The sequence below is a fragment of the Eubalaena glacialis genome, chromosome 8 (assembly GCF_028564815.1).
Source record: "Eubalaena glacialis isolate mEubGla1 chromosome 8, mEubGla1.1.hap2.+ XY, whole genome shotgun sequence".
Taxonomy (NCBI): domain Eukaryota; kingdom Metazoa; phylum Chordata; class Mammalia; order Artiodactyla; family Balaenidae; genus Eubalaena; species Eubalaena glacialis.
The window spans coordinates 100,347,402-100,369,528 of NC_083723.1; the positions used below are offsets into that span (position 1 = coordinate 100,347,402).

The window sequence follows — 22,127 nt, forward strand, 5'->3', positions numbered from 1 at the left end:
AAGGCATATTATTAAGGTCCCACGATTCTTCATACCTCTTCCTGACAATTACCACAAGAAACATTAAAGGCAAGATCGCAGCTATAATCCATTCACTGAATATTCGGTAGCAGGATAAACACTTTCTCCTCCTTGCCTAGTAATTTTTCATTTTACTCATTACCCTTCAATCATTAATGCAACTTGTGCTCTGTCTCACAAAGTTCAACTTTTCATTTTACATAACCTATTAAAACCAACTGATTTTGTAGGAATGCAAGTAGTAGGGATAATTTTAATTAAGAAATATTTTTTAACACATTTATTCATGATATGACTCTAACAGTCAGAACATTAAATACATAGAGTGGTTGATGTTGGCAGAAAATATCAGTGGTGGAATATGAGACATCAAAAATTACTGTAGGGACTTCCCTGGTGGTCCAGTGGTAAAGTATCCGCCTTCCAATGCAGGGGACGAGGGTTCGATCCCTGGTCGGGGAACTAAGATCCCACATGCTGCGGGGCAACTAAGCCCGCGTGCCGCAAACCACAGAGCCCGCGCCACAACAAGAGAAGAGAAAACCCGTACGTCACAACTAGAGAGAAGCCCGCGTACCACAGCGAAGAGCCCGTGCACTGCAATGAAGATCCCGCGTGCCGCAGCGAAGACCCGATGCAGCCAAATAAATAAATATTAAAATAAATTACTGTAAGTTGAATATATTAACATAACAAAGATACATGCACAAAATTGCTGATACGGCTGGTGGGGTCAGAGAATAAAGAGAAGCACTTTTATTTTTAACTTTTAAATACTTAAGATTCTTTTTCTCTCTCCAGTTCCTTTATTTTTAAAAAAATTTTATTGAAGTATGGTTGATTTACAGTGTTGTGTTTATACCTAAGATTTTTTTTAAAAGTTGTTATTATGAGGTGACTTCTATGTTGATTCTCTTATAATTCCAGTTTTTTATATTAAATATATATTATTACTGTAATAGGAAAATCTCAGTCACAGGAATTATTTTTATATAATACTATATCATAAAATTAAAACACGGCATTCACATGTGTGAAACTTCTGAAAATTGTAAAGCCCTATAAAATTTAAAGAATCTTTCATTAGGAACAAACATGGCACTTATTTGTAAATCATAGTTTGAATTAATTATTGTTTACGGAGATCAGCTAAAATGTACTGAACATTTATGTGCCAGGCACTTTAGTGATACTAACTCATTTAACCCTCACAGCAACCCTGTGAAATAGGTGATTACTATTCCACTTTACAAGTGAAGAACTGAGGCACGAGGCGGTTAAGAAATTTACACCAGGAGTGCACAGTGATGGGGCTACAGCCCGGTTGTACACTCCAGCCACTGCAACAAAGCTGCACTGCTATGGTATTACGTTGTCCTTTAGTAGTTTTCATTATGCCTTAAAACATTTCATCAATTATTCACATCTTTCACTACAAACACACCTAACACTATCACTCTCTCAGATATACTTAAGTCAATCTGATGGTTAAACCTTTCTATAAATTTATTCATTTTATCAAAATGGACATCTGAGTGATTTCCAGCAGTTCCCTCAAAACCAGGGGCATGGAGATGAAGTGATGAGGGTTAGCTGAGTTTCTGCTCAAGAGGAAGTTAGATTAACAAACTACCTTTCTTGGTACATCTGTACTAGTGTGAGAAAATGGGTAACCTAGTATCAGACTGGCAGGGTTTGTTAATTAAAAAGTGGAAATAATAGGGTTGTGTTAGGAAAAGCATGTTCAGTGTATACAAACTGATCGATTTGGTTGAAGCTGGGGGTTTGTGTTGGGTATGGAAAGGAGAAAAAGTTGTAAAGACTAGATGGGGACAGATTTTTGAAGAATTTGAATGCTAGGCTAAAAAATGTAAATCTAATCCTACAGGCAATGGGGAGGCACTAGAAGTTTTTTTAGTAGAGATATTAAATAGTATTCCTAAATTCCTGACTGCGTTGGAAAACAGGTGAAACAGGAAAATCAGTACAAAAGTCACTGAACAGTTTTTTGGGTTTTTTTTGTTGTTGTTGCTGTTAGAATAGAGATTGAATTGGGGTTGGCAGAACGAATGGATTTATCTGTGGGAAAGACTATAGAGAGAGAGGTATTAACTACAATGGGTGAAGAGGAAGTGGTTAAAGACAAATGTAAAGATCAATCTAACTGGCAGAAAGGATAAGGCTCCCAATTTCACAAAGCTGGAAAGAGCTGATATTCAAATTTTCTCTGACTTTTGTTCTATTGCTATGCCCTTCTAATCTACTGTCAAAAGAAATTAAAAAAATTTTTTTTCATAAGTTCTGATATATGAAATAAACAAAAACACTAAAAGATACTCATAGTTTTATAAAGGCAATAAACATTCCTTTTTTAAAATTATGAAAATAAGATGTGCTTTTCCTCTGATTTAATACTAGCGTACTATCCCTTAAGGATATAAACGATTCCAGGATGCATGATTAGAAATGTTAATACTTGCAAACCCTTTGCTCTCCATTCATGTCATCAACACTGGTACTAATGAACATTTAAATTGTGGTGATGATTCTTTTTATAATCAGAACACACGTCTATCTGACTAAAACAAGTTCATTTGCTATCTTCCCCATGATCATGGGCTTACAACGATTTTCAGGCATTTCAAACACAGTCTCGATGGGGAACTGTGGCTGTGATGTTAGCTCCTGTCACCAATACCCAATCGTGCTAAACTCCAGCTCTGATCATAAAGAGAAGATTAGGAAATAATTCCTTATGATCACGTGTTATTTACAGAAAGAATTACAGAATTAAGTACACTACTAGACACGTTGGGACTACTTCTGAAGAGATCCTTTTTAATCAATTCTGTATTTCCAGACACTACCCTATCCATCACTACTTCCCACCAACAACTCATTTTCATCCCCTTGGACCTCTCTCGTATGCCCCTAAGCTATTTTACTCCTCCTTTTGTTTGGGGCTTCCAAATGAGGCCAGCTTTGCTGCAACATACGTTGGTCAAATTCTTTTAGTGCTGTTGCCCTTCACTGATGCCATGCTTCATTCTTTCTAATTTATGTAATCTTCAGGTGCCTACATTTCTTGATGATTTGGGCCATGTTTGGACCCTTTGAAATCTTTACAAATCTTGGTAGCAATCAGCCCATTCTTCTGCTTGTCCCCTCGACTCCTCTCCCATGTAATGTATCCAAGACCCTTCCTATCTGACTGATGACCAAAGTGCTGGCTCCTTTTTGGTTTCTCTTCATTCTTCTTTGGCAGTTGTCGGGAAGAATATTTTCATGAAGTATTTTTGAGCTTATGTAAATGGAGTAAAAGTGTTCACCAAACAGAATTGACAGAACAACTTCTCTAATAAATGGGACTACTTCAAATCAGGAGGCGCTGTAGGAGAAAGAAAGTGAATAACTTATTGATTCCACAAAGATAGTATGAACAAAGCTCAAGCCTAGTTCTTTTTTGCCCTTAATAAGTATGGGTTACGTGATACGTCATTCTTATATACGAACCCTGAGGTATAATGCTACCCACACAAAATGCTGCTAAAGCCTCCTCCTACATTCCAACCACATATCACAGGAACAGTCTAAATATAAATGTTTGCAGATAATAGATATTAGAAATTTACTCCCTCCATCATAGTTTAGACAAAAAGCCATTAAAAATAAAAGCATCGCTATAGAGAATAACAAAGTTTTTAGACAAGAATACATTTTTTTTTCATAATACAACCTTTAGATTTCATATAGAAATCTGTGGACTAATGAAGTTTCCTGCACTTCTTCTGGGACAATAATGTTTTGAAGCACACTCCAATAAACTTATATTACAGTGGTACCAATCAGACAGCATTATAATTTGAAGTTTATAACCAATATATCCAAACAACCAATCCAAAACTTTGAATATAAAAGATCTGTGAAAGTAAGTTCTGCATTCCCCTCTTTCTTTGGAAAAGAAAACATTCATTCATTCAACAAATATTTATTTAGCTTCTGATAAGTGGTAGGCAATTTTCTAAAAACTGGGTTTAAAAATAGCAGTGAATAAGGCAAGGTACTTATCTTACAGAAATTAGATTTGGTTGGGGAGCTAGTTAACATAACAGCAAATCACCCAAATGGAGATAACATTCTAGTTGGTGAGACAGTCTATAAGCAATAGTCACTACCTATAATATCAGGTAATAAGAGTTTAAGGAATGAAGCAGGTTAAGAGAGCTGGCAGCAAGGAAAGAAGAGCACTGTTCTATACAGGGTGGTCAAGATGAGCCTCACTGCAGAGATGGTATTTGATCTGAAAACTGGCGGAAGTGAGGCGGGGGTGGATGGGGAGTAAGAGTATTCTGTAATAACATCAGCAACTGCTACAGCCCTCTACCAGGAGCCAGCTAAGAGTGTCCAAGATGCAGCTTTAGAACTCTAATCTCAAAGACACCAATCACTCCCAGTGATTATTTTCATAAAATATCAGCATATATAATTGACTACTCAATTACCTGAATGTCTTGGGTACTATGCTAACTACAAAATAAAAGTCTTTTACTCAATAAGTATTGTATAAGCTATTCAGGCTCACCAATGCCTCCTTAAACAAAGCACATATACAACAATAATTTAAAAAAACAAAAAAAATTACCTGAGATGAAATTAAAACTAACTTATTTGGTGTATACAAATTGAGATCAACAACTTATTGAAAAGAGAACAAATTTTAATACCACAAATAGCAAGATCTGATAGACTGTTTAGACCTATGTAGGTCAAGTAATACTTGTCTAATGATTTAAGAAAATTAAAACTAGCAATTGCACTAAACATACAAAAGGCACCGCACTAGTTATTTAAAATAATACACTTTGAGAGCACATGCCATTTTTAAAAGAAGTTAGACTGCACTGGACTAAAATAAAGAGAGAAATTCTATCAGATTCTTCTCACTTGCTATGAAATGATCTCCAGGTGTTCTTTCTTAGAACTTGAACTTATTTCTTAGATAAATCATTCAAGTCAGTTGCTCAGACACAGTTGTAAGCTCTTAGGCAATACAGTTGACCCTTGAACAACATGGAGATTGGGGTGCTGAACCTCCACTCAGTCCAAAATCCTCCTATAACTTTGGCTCTCCGTATACACGGCTCCTCTGCATCCTTGGATTCAACCAACCGCTGATGGTGTAGTACTGCAGTATTTACTACTGAAAAACATCCCAGTATAAGTGGCCATGTACAGTTCAAATCCGTGTTGTTCAAGAATCAACTGTATTTTCCTTTTTCTTCCTTTGGACATAGAGTAGACAAAATAAAGTGAGCAGCCAAACGCACACACAAAGAGAAACAAACCACCGCCACCACCTACAGCCATAACAGCTGTCAAATAAAAATGTAAATTAAAGCCTAACAATTAAGCAGAAGGCCCTAATGGGGGATATAACTGTTACACTCTCAAGGAATCAGTGAGGATTTGTGCACTGCTATTTTCCCATCTGTCTTTGAGCATTTTCTTCCAAATAAAGTCAAATGATGTGATTAAAACTAGAAGAAGGTTGTATTATAGTTTAAGGAATTATAATTTTTTAAAATGTTTATTTTAATGATTGTTACTAGTTAACTGAGAATTTACTATGGAACAGGCACTGTGTTACATGCTTTATCAGTATATCTCATTTCATGCTCAGGACAATCCAACTTCATGGTGGAGAAAAGTAAGGCTATGAGAAGTTAAGACCTGACCAAGTTTGCATAAAAAATGACAGGACTAGAATTTGAACCCAGGTCTAACTTCAAAGTCTGTGTTCTGTGTCACTCTGCACGTTGCTTCCTGTCTATGGAAATGTCCTCAAAGACAATAATGTGGATTGAAAATCACTTAACTGTTTCCACCCTGCCCAGGAATAGAAACACTTCCATCTTTCTTTCCTTAAGGGAATCCTAACTTTAGACTTAAAGAATTAAAAGATTTCAGAGCGGGAAGAAACTTCAAGATCATTTAATGAGTTCAATATGTTGTTTAAAGATGAAGAAACCAAGGAGGCACGTGACTGTGGACTCAGTGCTACCTGAAAGCAGAGCTGGCTGGAGTCCAGGTCTCTCAGTCCAGGCCCCCTACTGCCCAGCTGCAGCCCTCCTGAGTGCTTGAGAGGAGTAGAGCAGGGGTTCAGAAGTAGGGGGTGAAATGGAAATCATGTCTTATTTCTTAAAGTGTTTTGGTCTGTTTCATATTTTAAATATTTAATATTTTTCCTTCTTTTACTAGTATCTCAAAGATGTACCTGCCTTAGGGTTTTATTAATAGCTAAATATATTATTACTGTGAGCTAGCCAGCCACCCCTCTAAGCACATTATACACATTAAAATATTGCTCCTCCAGACAATTCTATGAGGTAGGTTCTACCAACATTTTAATTTTGCAGATGAGGAAACTGAGGCAAAGTTATGCAAGTTTTATAACTTGCCCAAGATCTCCTAGCTACTAAGGGATGGAGCCAGAATTTGAAGGCAGGCAGTCTGGCTCCAGAGTTTACACTCCTAAACGACACTGTCCCTTTAAATATTGGTAGGGCAGGACTGTTCCCAGGCTCTCCTGAAGGCATCCTCTCAAACGTCTCCCTAACAATCAGATTTCTGGTAAAACAAATTTAACTGTTTTTAGTGAAAAGAAAACCTATTTCCTTTTTTTTTTAGTTCAATAAACTGCATTCTTTCATCATAAAAGAAGTATAATGACATCACAGAAAATTTGGAAAACAAAAACAATTTCACCCATAGTTGTATTCTATTTAGTATGTCTAGTATATATCCTTTCTGAATTTTCATATGCATTTGTTTAATACCATCAGAGTATAAACAATTCTATATTGTGTATTTTTCAAATTAATCTTATACAACAGAAGCCTGATGTTTCTAGTCAGTTGTGATACTTCCTTTCCTTGCCTTGAGAGGATGCAAATAAACCCCCAAATCTGCGATATCCCTCCATGTTGCCCTTGCTTTTACCACTTCTATTCTCCCTGAACCCTTACACCCTCTCTCTGATGACATACTACGGAATGAGTAAAATATGCACCTGGTGAGGTCAGGGAGGAAATGATCCACTGAGTTATAATTTTCCAGGGGTCTAAGGAGCCATTCAAATTTTCTGGCCCACTGTCTCCTTCAGTAATTGATGAAACTGAGGCCAAAAAAGATGCAGTGACTTACCCAAAGTCAGTGACAGAACTGGGGCCAAAATACAAGCGTCTTGGCTCTTAAACTAGTGCTTACTCTTCAAACTACTATAGTACTGTCCTCCATCTATGCCACAATTCAGCTACAAGTATCAGAGACATGAACTAAAAATAAATATCTTCAAATAATGTCCAAATTTTTCTTGACCTTCCACAATGCTCAGGCCTTTAACCAGCCCAAGATTTTTGCTTTATTAACACAGTCAGTGTTACTATTTCCAAACTTCTGGATATGCACAAATGAATAAAAAGTACCACTGTGTCAAGTGTATAGTACAAAAATTTTACGGCAAGGCATCAATTAAGAAGAGGAAACCATTCCATTATAATTATGTGCACTAACTGTTCATAAAATTTTATAGTATTCCTAAATAGTTTTCACGATACTTTTTTTGAAAAGTGCTCCAAATTAATTAAGATAACCAAAGAATATGGTCTGTGGTTTCTGAAAGAAAATAAAGAAAAAAGGAACTCATCTGCTACCCTTAATTATTTGACCTAAAGTACCTTTGTTTAAGACGCCCAAATGTGATACTGAAGGGTGTCTAAAAGCAAGAGAATAGTTATTTGATGCATAAAAAGTAGAAGAAAATAACATATGTTAAGATGTTAGCCTCCTAGAGAAAAATCCTGTGTTGAACAGAAAGCCACAGTTTGAGCTTAAAGTTACAGACAAACTAATCTGTCACAGGAGAAATCAGAGAAGTTTTGCAAAGGAGTATAACAAGTTAAAACATTTAGTTTAATAATTATTAAAGCTATGTTTGAAAATGTTTCTAACATTATAATATAATTTATTAATCACTAGTTAATTAAAATGAAAACCATAACTCTTAATGATTTATATTAGTATATATAAAATGACATGAGTATTAAGGTATTTGGAAAATTTTTATCATTCTACAATGACTAAATCAATGTTTATAAAGTACCACAGACAGACTTCTCTCCTGAAAACTGTATTCAGAAAAAGAATAAATCATTTATTAAGAAACTAGCAAACACTTTGTCAGAAGTTTTGGCAAGGCTACAAGGAGTGGGATTTCTATGAAACTGGGGTAAGCCAGAATGAGGTAATAAATTGGGAATGCGGAGTTGTCAAAACATGGTTATTCTAGATAAGGACATGCAGAAAAGTCATGCTAAAAGGTCGATTTAAAATGAGGAATCAATTTTCCTTGGGAAAAAAAACAGACTTGTTTTTTTTTTGGCAGGTCCAGACCCTCTAAGTAAGTGCCACTTGGACAAAAATAAGATTTTCCTCCTTTTGGTCTTCAGACTGTCCCCTAAACTACTTGAAGATAATAAACCCTAAGTCATAAACAAAATAATGCAACTTTATTAGAGTGCAGTCATTTCACTTTAGGAGCAAATGCCACACTTGAACATTAAGAGTATGACTAAAAGGTTCCGTAGGCATCACACAGCAGACCCTGAACGCCTGGCCGGTCCTCTCTACAGGGAAGCGCACGAAACTGATAATGCAGCCAGCTTGGGGCTTATCCTGTTCTTCCTGCTGGAAGCTCACATGCTGTCTTGCCCCTGCAGCAAGCAACGGGCCCAGGGCCTTTTCTACCTTTATGATGTAAATTAAGGAGTTTTATATATGATACTCTCAAAGTATTTCAAAACATCTATTCATTCAATAAATGTTCAAACTGCCAAGCATGACTTTACACACAGAGAATTATGAGATTTATATGGTAGTGATTTGGCTAAAATTTTATCTTACTGATTTTAACTGTGAAATAATTCTTCTATAGTTATATACTCATGAGGTTTTCTTTTTCTTTCTTTCTTTTAACTATAAAAGTAATCAGCTTCATGCAGACTAGGTAGATCCCGGTCATAATGCTTCTACATATTTGTGACAATTGAATTTTTGTCTTTCTCCTTTTCAGTTGTAGATTTGTCATAATAGTCATTTGCTTTATTAGCCCCATTTTACTTTGCCTTTCTTTTGGCTGAGAAAATAACATTTGAATTAGGAAAACATGATTTAATAAAAACGACGATAGTTCTGAGATGTAAGTTAATACTGCCTCTCAGCCACTAGGCTATGCTAAAGGATAGTCCATTTGTTCACGAACACTTCTGTCTTCCAGCCACCCAAAAAAGAAGGAAAATAAATTCTAAAGCTGAATGTGAATTATTTAACCACTCAAAACCTAGCTGGAAATTCATTTAACAGATTTATATAAGAGTTTATGTAATTAGTTTATATGACATACCCCCAAAGAACAAATGAACCCAAATTTTTACTAGCTAGATGTCACATAGTAATGTTTAGTTTGGCTTTGAATGAATGAGTCGTCATTATGCTTATGTTATCCAAATTAAATATCTATTTTCATTTGCATGTAGTCAGTCCTATTAAAAATCTATAATGTATAGTCATGGACTGATTAATTACCAGAAGCATGAGCTTTAGATTGGTTATATTTTTCCTTCTGGTTCAAAAAAAGGTCATTTTAAAATGCAACAATTGAGGTTCAAACACCATTTACTTCATTTATTTTAGGTATTTTTTTTACATTAAATTATACCCTATCCCCTATAAATCGCTCTAAACCTTTAAGGTTCTTCAACTTAGGAATGCACGTTACTGTCATTACTTTTCCTTAAAACTCTAAGGAGCACACTATTATCAATTTCGTCTTTATTTATATTCATATCTATCCTTGTTTACACATGGTGGGAGGTACTAGGGGTTCAAAGAGGTCTAAGAAATTTACAGTGTAATCAGGAAATACATAAAAATACAGATAACATTAATACAAATATTTACAGTGTAATCAGGAAATACATAAAAATACAGATAACATTAATACAAATATTTACTTAGAGATAATATAGAGGCCATATACACCTAATAAATGAATAAAGGAGAATACATGTTAAAATAGTTCACATAAGAGAGAGATACTTGTTGCCCACATTATTAAAACAGAGAATAGGTTTTTTTATGACTAAAGTCCCAAAGGATTTCTAGCTCTGAAAAGTGCTCTGAGGACAAAAATCCATAACCCTCCAATTTATTGTTTAATCCATTTGACAACTCTATCCATAAAAGGAGTTTGCCATATTTTAAAGGTAAATTAATTTTTTAACTGTCTCTTTTTCAATTATTCATTATTCATCTGTTAATCATTCATTATAGGATGAATTATTAACAAAATATAATCCAGCCTGAAAGCAAAATGCTATTAATCTACTAATTCTATTTATATCACTGCTTTGGCATATGACAGAGCACTTGGAAGAAAAAGGTTAGTTGACCTTCTCTTCTTAAACGTAATTAAGTTCAGTAAAATCCATCTATGAAGCACCACAGAAAAAGATGTAGAAGGTTAGGATAGTCATGTGTGTGTCAAGTCATGTTTTCCCATATACATCTAAACACAGGGGTGATATTCAAAATATTTAAAACCGTTACCACACAGGCACTGAGAAACCTAGACAGGTGCTTGTGGTCCCTGCCCATAGTGATAAATTGCTATTATAGCAATGTTGAAATTCTGGTTGATCATTATTATTACACTCAGTAACGGTCTTACATAGCTTTTTTGAATAACTATTAGGAAATATGATATTCTTAATTATGCTCCATAACACACCAACTAGCAGAACAACATCAGATATTTTCAACTCTAGAATTTCTTCCTTTTACATACCATAAACTGCAGTTACCCAAATGTCTGGCAACGCCTGCTAGTATCTTCGTAAAGGCAGGTCACGATAGTTCTTGAGCTTTACAGATTAAATTCAGAGACTATTATATATTCTTTTTAGTCATCTCCTTCACCCATAGTCTTGGGCAGAAGTCAACTCCAGAACCATTCTGGGGGTCCTAATTTAGTCAAAGGTCTCTGAGATGTGATACAAACCAATTCTCCTTCGTTGCAAAGGAGTGATTAAAAAAAGCAAAAAAAAAAAAAAAAAATCAAGTCTTAGAAAGCAGTTGTATTGTACCACTTGCCCTGGAGCATTTTAGAGCAAGAAAATGCCAAGGATTAGAGCAGAGCTTTCTTTCCACGGGAGCTGAAGGCTTCAGAACTTGCTATGTGCCCAACTCCATATTCAATCCCGGTTCTTGGGGCAATCTGAAGGCTCTAAGGGTATTCATCACAGTGCTGCCCACGTGTAAATCAGGGGCCATCTTGGCGTTACAGTGCATAGGTTCCCATTTCTTGCTGTGCTATTCATCAAGAGACTGAGTTCAAAAGAGTAGGGAAATAACTACAATGTTTGGAACATAACGTGTTCCTTTGTATCTCCCTCTAGTTTCTACTAGTCTCTAAGCACTTTAGAGCAGTAGTATTCTCTCTAGTCTTAAAGCACTCTCCAGCTATACCAAAATCATCATGGTTGGCTAACAGCCCTTCCAGATCTCCTGCCTATGTATACGCTATGCCACGTGGCTGGTGGCTGGACTGCCCTTCCTCCCCACTGCCCACCTGCTGAATTCATCCCTCAAGCTTCATCTCAAAAGTCAGTTGTCTTGTGAGGCTTTCTTTGACTCCAGCTAGAATCAGGTGTTATTTCCACCCGTTCCCATTCCTCTCTTGTAGCGCTTATCACTCAGTATTATCATTATTTGTATACAAGCCTGAATCCCTGGCTAGCCAGTTCCTTCAGACCTGGGATGGTATCTCATTGAGGCTTGCTCTGGTTGGCACAGAGGAAGTGTTCAATCCATGTCTGCTGCATAAATCAACAATGAGCAGGTAGATGGAGGGGGGAAGAAAGAACTCTAAGTATTAAATCCCAGGAACTCCATCTGCATCATGAGTCATAGTTAGACTCTGCATTACTACATTAAAGATGCCATACTGTGGGATACCTAAATTATTGTTCCCTTTCTAAGAGCCCACCCGTTGAGGTCTTCTTCCCCCAAGTGAGACTAGTTCTGACACTGCATACACTACTGCCCACCCAAACCAAGGAAGCAATATGGTCCTTAGAGTCTCATCCCAGCTGTAGTAGATACATCTGGGCTGCCTCTGCTCAGAGCCTAACTTTGTTTTCCCTAACAGTCATCTAAAGAATCCTTATCTTGTGGACTTACCAGTTAACTCTGCCACAGTGCTAGTGACTTGGCTCCAAAGCCAGCAGAGACGCCCCTCTGTACAGGAATGCGCACAGCCTGTTAGATTTGCTGCTAAACTTGGGATGAGACACTTTAGCAACTGCTTCTCTCCTTAGTAAGAAAAGTCTTCACATTCTTTCCTAGTGGCTAACACCCCTATGCTAGAATTTGGCTGTAGCAAGTCCTAAAGTATTAATCTGAGAAAGACCTGGGTTTTAAAAAACTCATTGAATTGTACTCAAGAGTTCAGACCTGTTTCCTCATCAGCTACAAGGGAAAAAGAATCTCGGAGATGGAAGTTGACTCCGACCCACAGCAATCCCCAGGGGCCAGTCCCTGAACTTCTGGTTATCCACCAACATCAGTTTCCTCCGGTATTGATCTAGTTTCTCACTCACATATTGGAATGAACACTCACGCCCCTCCCGTCAAAACTTGTACAGCCTCCTGGGTTATATCTGAACCACCATTAAACTTTAATGTAGTCTATGTAGGTTTAACTATTTCTGGGGATCTGAATTCTAGGCTTGTTTCAACTATTACTGTATTTTGAAATATATCTTACACGTTATCTCCATACATCACTGATCTTTATCAATATAAGTGATGTGCAATACCAACACAATCAAGTACCAATAGTGTGTTAGCATGCAATCAGTTATATTAACTAAATACCCTTGTATTCAGCTATAAAGATGTCTACAGATTTAAAAAATTAAGTTAACCTATTAATGTAATTTGGGGGGAAAAACTCCATGTGAATGTCTGATATATTGGCTCTCAGTAAAATGACAAAAGTGATACAATGAAATCCAATAATTCAGGAGAAAAACATCTTCAAGTACACTCACCCACTATGTTTCATATGTGGTGGTTTATCCATTCGCACTGCCAATTTGATTTTTAAGTCAGAGTCCTGGCTATTTTTTGGAACGATCATTCGGTGCAACTCAGCTGACTTGGAGCTATTAGAAGTTGGGTATAATATCACCTGTAAGGGACAAAAATAACACATTTAGGTGCATAATACAGAATGTCTAAGGAGTAGAACTGAAATCTTTTCTATACATTTTCCTGTTTGAAAAGGTGGTGTCATGCCCAAATGTGTCTAATAAACCATTTCACTCCCACCATAGCAGATGGGTTTTCAATACAGACTGGTTTATTTATTTATTTTTGACAAATATGTGTTTTCATATTATCACATAACGAGTTTTCTTCCTGTGTCACTTCATAATGAATTAATAGCACGGTAGCTATGGTTGAATTGACAGTTGAAAAATACTTAATAGACACCTATAATTTCAAGATCACTCTAAACTCCTCAGAGCAAAGAAGTTCAGAAAGAAATATTCTTTGAAATTACAAATAGCATGCTCAAAAAGCAAAACCAATTATTTGAAGCAGCAAAAATATACCTCATGTTTTAATATTTTCATTGCAAAGCAGTGTTAAAGGAAATCAACTCAGAGATGGAAAAGACTGATCGTCGCACATTTTCTGCTCTAGATTAGTATCAGAGAAGGATTTTTTTCCTGACTACATGTTTTCAAAACTATAAAGATGATATTATGATGACTGAAACAAAGTAATTATTTTTAATAAAACTGCTAAATTATCAAGTCGTTATTTCACAATCCCACATTCCACAGAGCCAACACAGGAAAGAAAAGCTTACTCTTCAGATGTTACGTACCATGTAGATTAAAAAAAAAAAAAAAATTTTTTCCCCTTTTAGTCAGTCATGACACTACTTAGACACAGCCTATATTCAAGCCTTAATGAATATTTTTAAATGGGAGCACTATATTCTGAAGGATAAAATGAAGATATGAAATGGAGTACATCATATTTTAAGCCATTTCTTATTTTAAAGCAACGTGAAAAGTAAAAAAGCTTGAAGTTTCTAAGAAAATGAAAGAACTATAAACATGCTCAGGTATGATAAAACGTTTTCAAAGCACATTATGGCAACTGAATTTGACATGCTCTGTCAAAAAAAAAAATTCATTTCCATGTATAAGTGAAAATATGCACGGAGAAATCTTCAGGCAAGGCTCTTTCTCTCTCTAGGAAAAACAACATAGTCATAGTCTCAACTTGCAAGTTGTTAAATATATCTACTATTTAGAGACTTTTCTCAAACCTATCCATAGCCAGGTTCAGTCCAGCATATCTACACACTTAAGCATATAAAGGCTCAGCCAAGAGCAGATTAAACGGCATTTGTGATATTTTCAAAAATTATGATCAGATTCTAGAAAGAGTTCTTTTTGACTGCGGAAATAGCCAATGGAATATTTTACAGATTCTTTCTTAAACAATGGTAAAGGAAAATAAGTTAGTAATTTCTGGCTCAAACCAGCAGACAAAGGTATATCATTTTCAACTTAGAAGGTGATTCCACAAGAAGAGTCAAAGACTAAGACAGAGCTATACATCCTCTGTAGCTCTTACTGCTATTTCCCAGCAAGTCTGAAAAGCTTTTTTTATTTCTCCCTACCCCATCCTTTTAAAAAAAATTTGGCACGAACCACCTACAGACTTTATTCCTTTTTAATTCTTCTTTCTATGTTTATATGAAAATTGGTATTGTTCCAAACTCTAAATGTCATATACAGTAAGAGAATATTTAAATTAAAACTTGCGACAATTTCTCATTCTCTAAATGCCAATAATGGGTTACTAAAAAAGGTCCCAAAATAACTAATTGCAGTTTATCCCCAATTAAGGATCATCTCAGTACTGGACACCATCATTTCTGCCACATTTTAATTTTCTGATGGGTACCTCTAACTGAAGTCGGTGGATTTACTGCTTATCTCCGTTCAATTAAACATTTGAGAGCTTACTATGTGGGGACACAGAAAGATGAAAGAATATGGATGACTCCATAAGGAGCTGATAGTTTCTTCTTATCAAAGCTAAAAACTCAGATAATATCTGGTAATATCACTTCTTTCTCTTGCCCTTCTAACCCTAGGGTGTGCAGCAGTTTTCCGATATTGTTAGACTCTGGGTTTATTCACCATCGTTTGTTTGGCTTATCTGTTCTATCACACATGTAGCTAACTCCCCGTGTTAAATTTCCTCCATTTGAATGACCTGGAATTTTCTGTTTTTCTAGACAGACTCTAATAAAGGCGTAAACACTGCCATATGTAACAAATGAAGGCCCAGAGATATGAAATCTATTACTTCTAAAAATGGTACTGGTGAAGAAACTCTGTTAAATTGTTACCAGCTTCCCAAATTGTACAAGCAGAAAGTGATCACACCCCTTTCCATGATTCAGCCATGAATGATAACAGACAAGGAAGAAGCACCCAAATGTGTAGAGCCCAAAGGGCCAGGGAGAATAAAGGACAAAACAATTCTTTTCAGAGGCATAATAAGGGTCTAATCAAGAGACCCTGAACACTGTCAGGCAGGGTGCCTTCACAGTGCCTGCCATGACAGCATCTCCCTGTTCTCACTGGACACGTATTGCTCTGTATTTCCCACTTCACCTTTTTTCGAATGGGAAGCTTAATTGTAGCTTTCCTGCCCCCTGCTCCACTGCTATATATTGGACTTGTGCTTGAGCAGGGTGGGGAGGGGAGATGGAACAGCAGGCGGTTAACATGAACCCTAGTTCATTGGTGAACCCTAGTTCATCAGGCTGCAAAGAGCCACAGCTGGACCTGATTGAGATGCTGGACTTTGAACTGGAAGTAAGGACAGGATGAAGCTTTGGGTTGTTTCCCTTGAAGTAAATGCATTCTATGGGTAGTTGGAAGGGTAACAGAATTGTTGTTACCTTGGCTATAGGGATGAGCTATGGCAGATCATCTAACTGTTCACCAGGATTCATGCTTTCCCTAGTATAGAACTGGTGCCAAGAAGCAGCTAGCCAGCCATATTTTCTAGCTCCCCTGGCATCTAAGTAGGGGCATATGAAAGTTGTAGCTAATGGAATATGAAGAAAAGTGGTAAATCGTTTTGGGGAATGATGATTAAGATACAGAAGTGAAGAAGGTATGCCTTCTTCACTCATCTGCTAGCCAAATGGAGCGGACTCCAATGATCTAGAAAATGAGAGAGCCATAAGAGGGAAGAAACCAGAGCCCTGAATCACCACACGGAGGAAATCTACCCATCTATCAGGAACACCCATAATAAACTGTTATACAGGCACTATCGTTTTAAATTACTGAAATGTTGTCATTTGTTACAGCATTTAGTAGTATACCAACTAGTACATTAACACAGAGTTTTGCTGCATAAGACTTGCACAGGGAGTAAGTGCTTGAAGAATTTTCTTTCACGATAAGCAGATAAACAGTTCTACTTCAACAGGACTTAGTTCATGTTCAGAGAGGGATGTCTGATGTTGATGGTACAATAATTAGAATACTTAAGAGACATAATTTACTAAGGATTCTTCTTGTGTTTTAGGTTCACACATAAGTTAAATCATAGCTCTGTACAAAATAGTTAGCTTCTTACAGAATTTAGCAAAGTAGCTTGTTCTTTGCTATTCATTTCTTAACTTTTCTACACGTATTTCTGCTTCTTCTAGTCTTTTAGTTTATTTTGGTCACCAACACTTTAAATGCCTTGGCATTTAGCATAACACAACACATTTTATGATTTATCTTAAATATAAAGCCAATGTATCTTCTTCATAATAAAATGTCAACATTACTTTCCATCTTTGCTAACGTGTAATGGAAAACACAAAATGTTTTTTTCAGGCTTTGTTTAAAATTCTGTCAGATTTAATACAGAGGAAGAAAAAACTTAAAATGAAGTGTAAAAATACATATGTACATAATATCTAGAGTAATATGGGGTTCAGAAGGATCATTCTCTTAAAATATACCTGTACAAACTGACACCCCTACATTATTTTTCTTCTATTAATATACATTAATTAAAGCCAAGCCATGTGCATCTGTACATATACTACATTATTTGAACTTTGTGGCCTATGAATTCACGACTTTCTAAATTTCTAAACTGTTTCAAAACTAAAAACCTAAAAACTGGGAGGAACAATCTAGAAGAACTGAGAGGGAGCTAGGTAGGCTCTGGGGTGAGGTAAAGAATTCACTGCCTTGTCCCATAAATCTCTCTTAGTCCAGAGGAAGAAAAAAAAAGACCACATGACTGCAGCAATTGCACTATGGTCTTTGAGTAAAATAATAGAGCTACATTTTTGGTATGAATCTAGCTCAAACATAGGTGCAATCAACAATTCTTAAAGGAATCAGGACAGACTTTATAGAGGAATCACTGCTTCATTTTGGAGTCTAAAAGAACACATAAGATTTATAAGATATTGTAAGATACAATATACAAGACACAATAAAAGACACAGGGAAGGGACTGATAAAGACATGAGGCCATTGGAACTGACCCACCCTTAGAAAGTAGGCACACAATCCCGATGCTGACATTCTTACCACTCACTACCTTTGCTTCTCAAGCCCTTCCCCAAGCGTGACTGGTCAGCTCTTTGTTCCCAGGGACCTATCCTCAGTCCGTTTCCACTGCTTGCCACCAAAGGAACTTCAACCAATACAAATGTTCATGACATTTTCTGCCATGTCAATTCTCTACCTTATCAAAAGGTAAGGGGAGAGCCCTGTGGAACAGTAACTTTTAAGGGTTAAGAAAAGGAAGAGAACTCTATAATCAAGACCAGAGGCCAAGGAGACAGAAGAAAAACGAGAAGGGTGGGATGCACTACATTCAAGGCAGAGAGTGTTTCGGGGAATAGGAAGTGGCCGTGAGTGCCAAATGACACTCAAGAGGTCAAGCACGGTAAGGAAGGAAAGGCTACTGTTTGGTTTAACAACAGAGAGGTCACTAGAGATCTCAGCAAGAGAAAGTTTAGGTGAGGCCAGACTATAATGGCTTGAGGGATAAAGTCTATGAGAGGAATGGGGGAAGACATTACTTAATTCTTAAGTGAACAAGATGGGGCGAGATAAGCAAGATCATTTTGGCTGGAAGGGAGATTGTGTACAAAGGCGGGGGTGGGGTGGATGGTGAGGATATGGCCACGTAGACTGAAGAGGGTAAGGAAATGGGAAGGTTGTGCTGATAGGTGAGATCAGAAAGGAAGAATGGGGATAGATTGTAAAAGCATAGGTTTTGCTAAGGAGTTTGTATGTTATCCCATAACGTGTAATCGAAAGATGCTTCTAAACCAGAGAATGACATAATCAAAACGTCATACTCTTGTGTAAAGGATAATCCCTGTCTATCCAGCTCTATACATTCTGGAGAGGAGTCATGTGTAGTCAAGTGTCTAACATCCAATTAAGAAATGAAATGGCCTTAGAAATACATCTTTAAAACAGAGTAAGAAGGGACTGAAAATGCTTTTAGCTGGAATGTTTCAATTTGTGATTAAAAAAAACTTTTTTTTTTTTTTTTGCTGACAATCAGATGTCCTTGAGGCATAGGGTATTTTAAGGAAATGTCCAAGGGATCATCACTCCAGATAACTAGAGCTATCTCTATGAGAAACCTTGACTTTTGGGGTTCAGTTGACATTTTTCGATCTTTCTCTTTCAACTGGCAAATTTTACAGTTTAGCAAAGATTCATGACCACTATGCCTTGTGAACCTTTTAAGTACCTTCTTGAGAGCTTAGAATCTTGAGAAAGTACGTACAGTGAAAGGACCAACTGAATTTACTTCATTTCAATAAATTTTTATTTAGCACATGTTAATAACTAGCATGTATTTTCTCCAATGTCAGAGCCCTGTATTTTCACTGTATGGAGAAGACGAACTGGATGACTTTTCTGAGAGAAATCTACAATACATCCTTCTTAGTAATGTTTTCCAGTGTTTTAATACACCTGAGGTTGCTTAGCCTAAATTATTTCTCCTTTAATGTCATTGCTTCCTGTCCTACTTGGTTGAAACAAAGAACACCTGCTCACTTTCACTAACACAAGGCTCTCCTGTATACTGAAAGATTAGCATTAAGTCTTCTGTGAACCTTATTGTCTTCAGGCTAAATCCAGTTCCCTTTATTTTCAAAGCTGGAAAGAATCCTAGAATTTACAATACAGAACTGATCAAACTCCCAACCCCTTAAAAATGTGCCGATGGCCTGACAGGAAATGACACATTTCCTTCCTTCTATAGAGTACTTTTTTTTTTTTTTAAATAAGAAAAGCCTTTAAAAAAATGAGTAAAAGAAGAAAAAGGAAAGTATTATCTGAACTATATATTTTTTCTTGGCGTTAGCTTGTTAAAAAAATAGAGGTTATAAGCTTTGTTATTTGCATGATGGGGGTTGAAGAGAGCATGAAAAACAAACATCAAGGTGTGTAAATTCTTCCTAAATCTTTTCTGGCATCACTACTTAATAATGAACCACGGTATGAAGGGGCTCATGGAATGCATTTAGCAGAGTATGCTCCTTGAGGGCAAGGGCTCATAGTGATACCTAGAGTAATTCACCTGTGGCTGCTACTGTAATTTAAGCCAGTATCTTTAATTAAGCCATTCTTTTGTTTTTGAAATTGAAGTATAGTTGATTTACAATATTGTGTTAGGTTCAGATGTACAGCATAGTGATTCAGTATTTTTGCAGATTATATTCTATTATAGGTTATTATAAGATAATGGCTATAATTCCCTGTGCTATACAGTATATCCTTGTTGCTTATCTATTTTATATATAATAGTTGTATCTTAATCCCATACCCGTAATTTGTCCCTCCCTCCTCCCCTCTCCCCTTTGGCAAACACTGGTTTGTTTTCTACATCTGTAAGCCTGTTTCTGTTTTGCATATACATTAATTTGCATTATTCTTTTAGATTCCACATACAAGTGATATCATATAGTATTTGTCTTTTTCTGTCTGACTTATTTCACTAAGGATAATATGGTCTAGGTCCATACATGTTGCTTCACATCCTAAACTAGTCACTTATCAAGTGTTTGTTGGATAGATGGGTGGATGCTTAGAGAAATTAGAAATAAAAATGCAAACCGAAAATTGATAACTTCATTGAGGTGAAAAGAGAAAAAGGCTTGCCAACTAAAGTACCGCCAAAACTTGATAACAGAAAATGACAGTAGCAAAGGCCAGAATTGGTACGCCATTTACTTGCCAGTCTCTAAAAATTTCTGAAACTCTCATCTTTCCATTTCTGGACTGTAACGGGTAGAATAATTAGTCTCCCCAAAAATGCCGAGTCCGAATCCCCAGAACCTGTGACTATGTTACTTACCTGGCAAAGGGGAACTGAGGTAGCTGATGGAATTACGGTCACTAATTAGTGGGCCTTAAGAAAGGGAGATTATCCGGGTGGGCCCAGTGCAATCACAAGGGTTCTCGGAGGTGGAAGAGGAAGGCAGAGGAGTGATGAAGCAAAGTGATGTGAGAAACACTTGACCAGCCATTGCTGGCTTTGGAAATGGAAGAGGGCCATGCATGAGCCAAACACAGGCAGCCTCCAGAAGCTGGAAAAGGTAAAAAAAAAACCCGGCATTCTCCCTTTTAGGTCTTCTGGAAAGGAAACACAACCCTGCCAACACCTTAATTTGAGCCCACCAAGATTCGCTGTGGACTTCTGACCGGCACAACTGTAAGATAATAAATTTGTGTTGTTTTGAGCCACTAAGTTTTCAGTAATTTGTTAAAGTTGCAATAGGAAACCAATACACAGCCAATAAAAGCTGCGATTTGATTACAAAAACACTAAATTTACCTTTTAAAAAATTTCTTCTGCTAACTGTGTGATTCAAAGATTTTTACAGACAGATTTCTATCACTATCTCTGATTACTTTAAGATGTTTTTGGGTGTGATTATTTCTCTCTTTCCTGAGGTACTCTGCTTATATGAAATCTTTTGAAAAAACCTCTCTCACCTAGTGTTAGTTAACTTAAAGTTTTCATTTTCCTTACCATAAAACAAAAGGAAAAATTGAAAAGGATTCACAATGAGACAGATTATTTTGGTTACTAGAATGAAGACCATCATGCATATATTTCTAACAAATTTCAAGTTCCATATACCCAAATGATCAAGGATTACATCTTCTATTTCAGTCTTCAAGAAAGACTTTGAAAGACATAGTCAAATTTGTCAAGATATTTTTCATGGCTCAGTTAAAGATACTGGCCTTTACTAATCTTCATATATCACTTTTATTGCTTGTAAGTTCTCGATTTCATACTTCTCCTTGAGTGGAGCAATATATTCCATCACAGCTACATCTGTGTCTTTAAGACTTATCTAGACAGGAAAGCATTATTATTCTTGATCTATTCCCCTCAGCCATAAATTATGAATAGCAGTAACCTTTATATTTCCTTACCAATAAAGTTTCTATTAGAGGACACTGCATGAGTAGCTTTATCGTGTTTCTTTTTACTAGTCTGGTTATAATAATGCCTGGCATTTATAAAGAACTTTTCAACTCAGTGCCTCAAAGTGCTTTGTGAAATTTAAACTAATTCTCACATCACCCTTAATAGATAGGCATTGCTCTTGTTGTGTAAATAGCTTGACACTGAAGTTAAATGAATACCTAAGGGAAATTACTTCAAGATAACAATAGACACTTTCAATTTTACATACCCTCCCCAACACATTCCCTTCATAATTTCACATACATTATAATAACTAATTTAGCTTTGTTCTCACTCTGTGGTTATTAAGTACTATAAGAACTCTTAGAGCCAAATCAATTTTATTTCTGTCAATCCATACATAGGATGGTAGGATGGAAAGGAGGAAGTTATGTTAATGCCTAAACTTGGATTACTTC

General features: G+C 36.4%; 1 protein-coding gene across 11 annotated transcripts in view; it reads right to left on the reverse strand.

Moving 5' to 3' along the window:
• CADPS2 (calcium dependent secretion activator 2) overlaps nucleotides 1-22,127 on the reverse strand; it is a 548,265-nt gene that overhangs the window by 228,171 nt on the left and 297,967 nt on the right. For all 11 annotated transcript variants that reach the window (XM_061198688.1, XM_061198685.1, XM_061198689.1 and 8 more), the window contains one exon: nucleotides 13,191-13,330. In XM_061198688.1, the coding sequence (XP_061054671.1) occupies nucleotides 13,191-13,330 (140 nt within the window). The remainder of the gene's footprint in view (nucleotides 1-13,190; nucleotides 13,331-22,127) is intronic.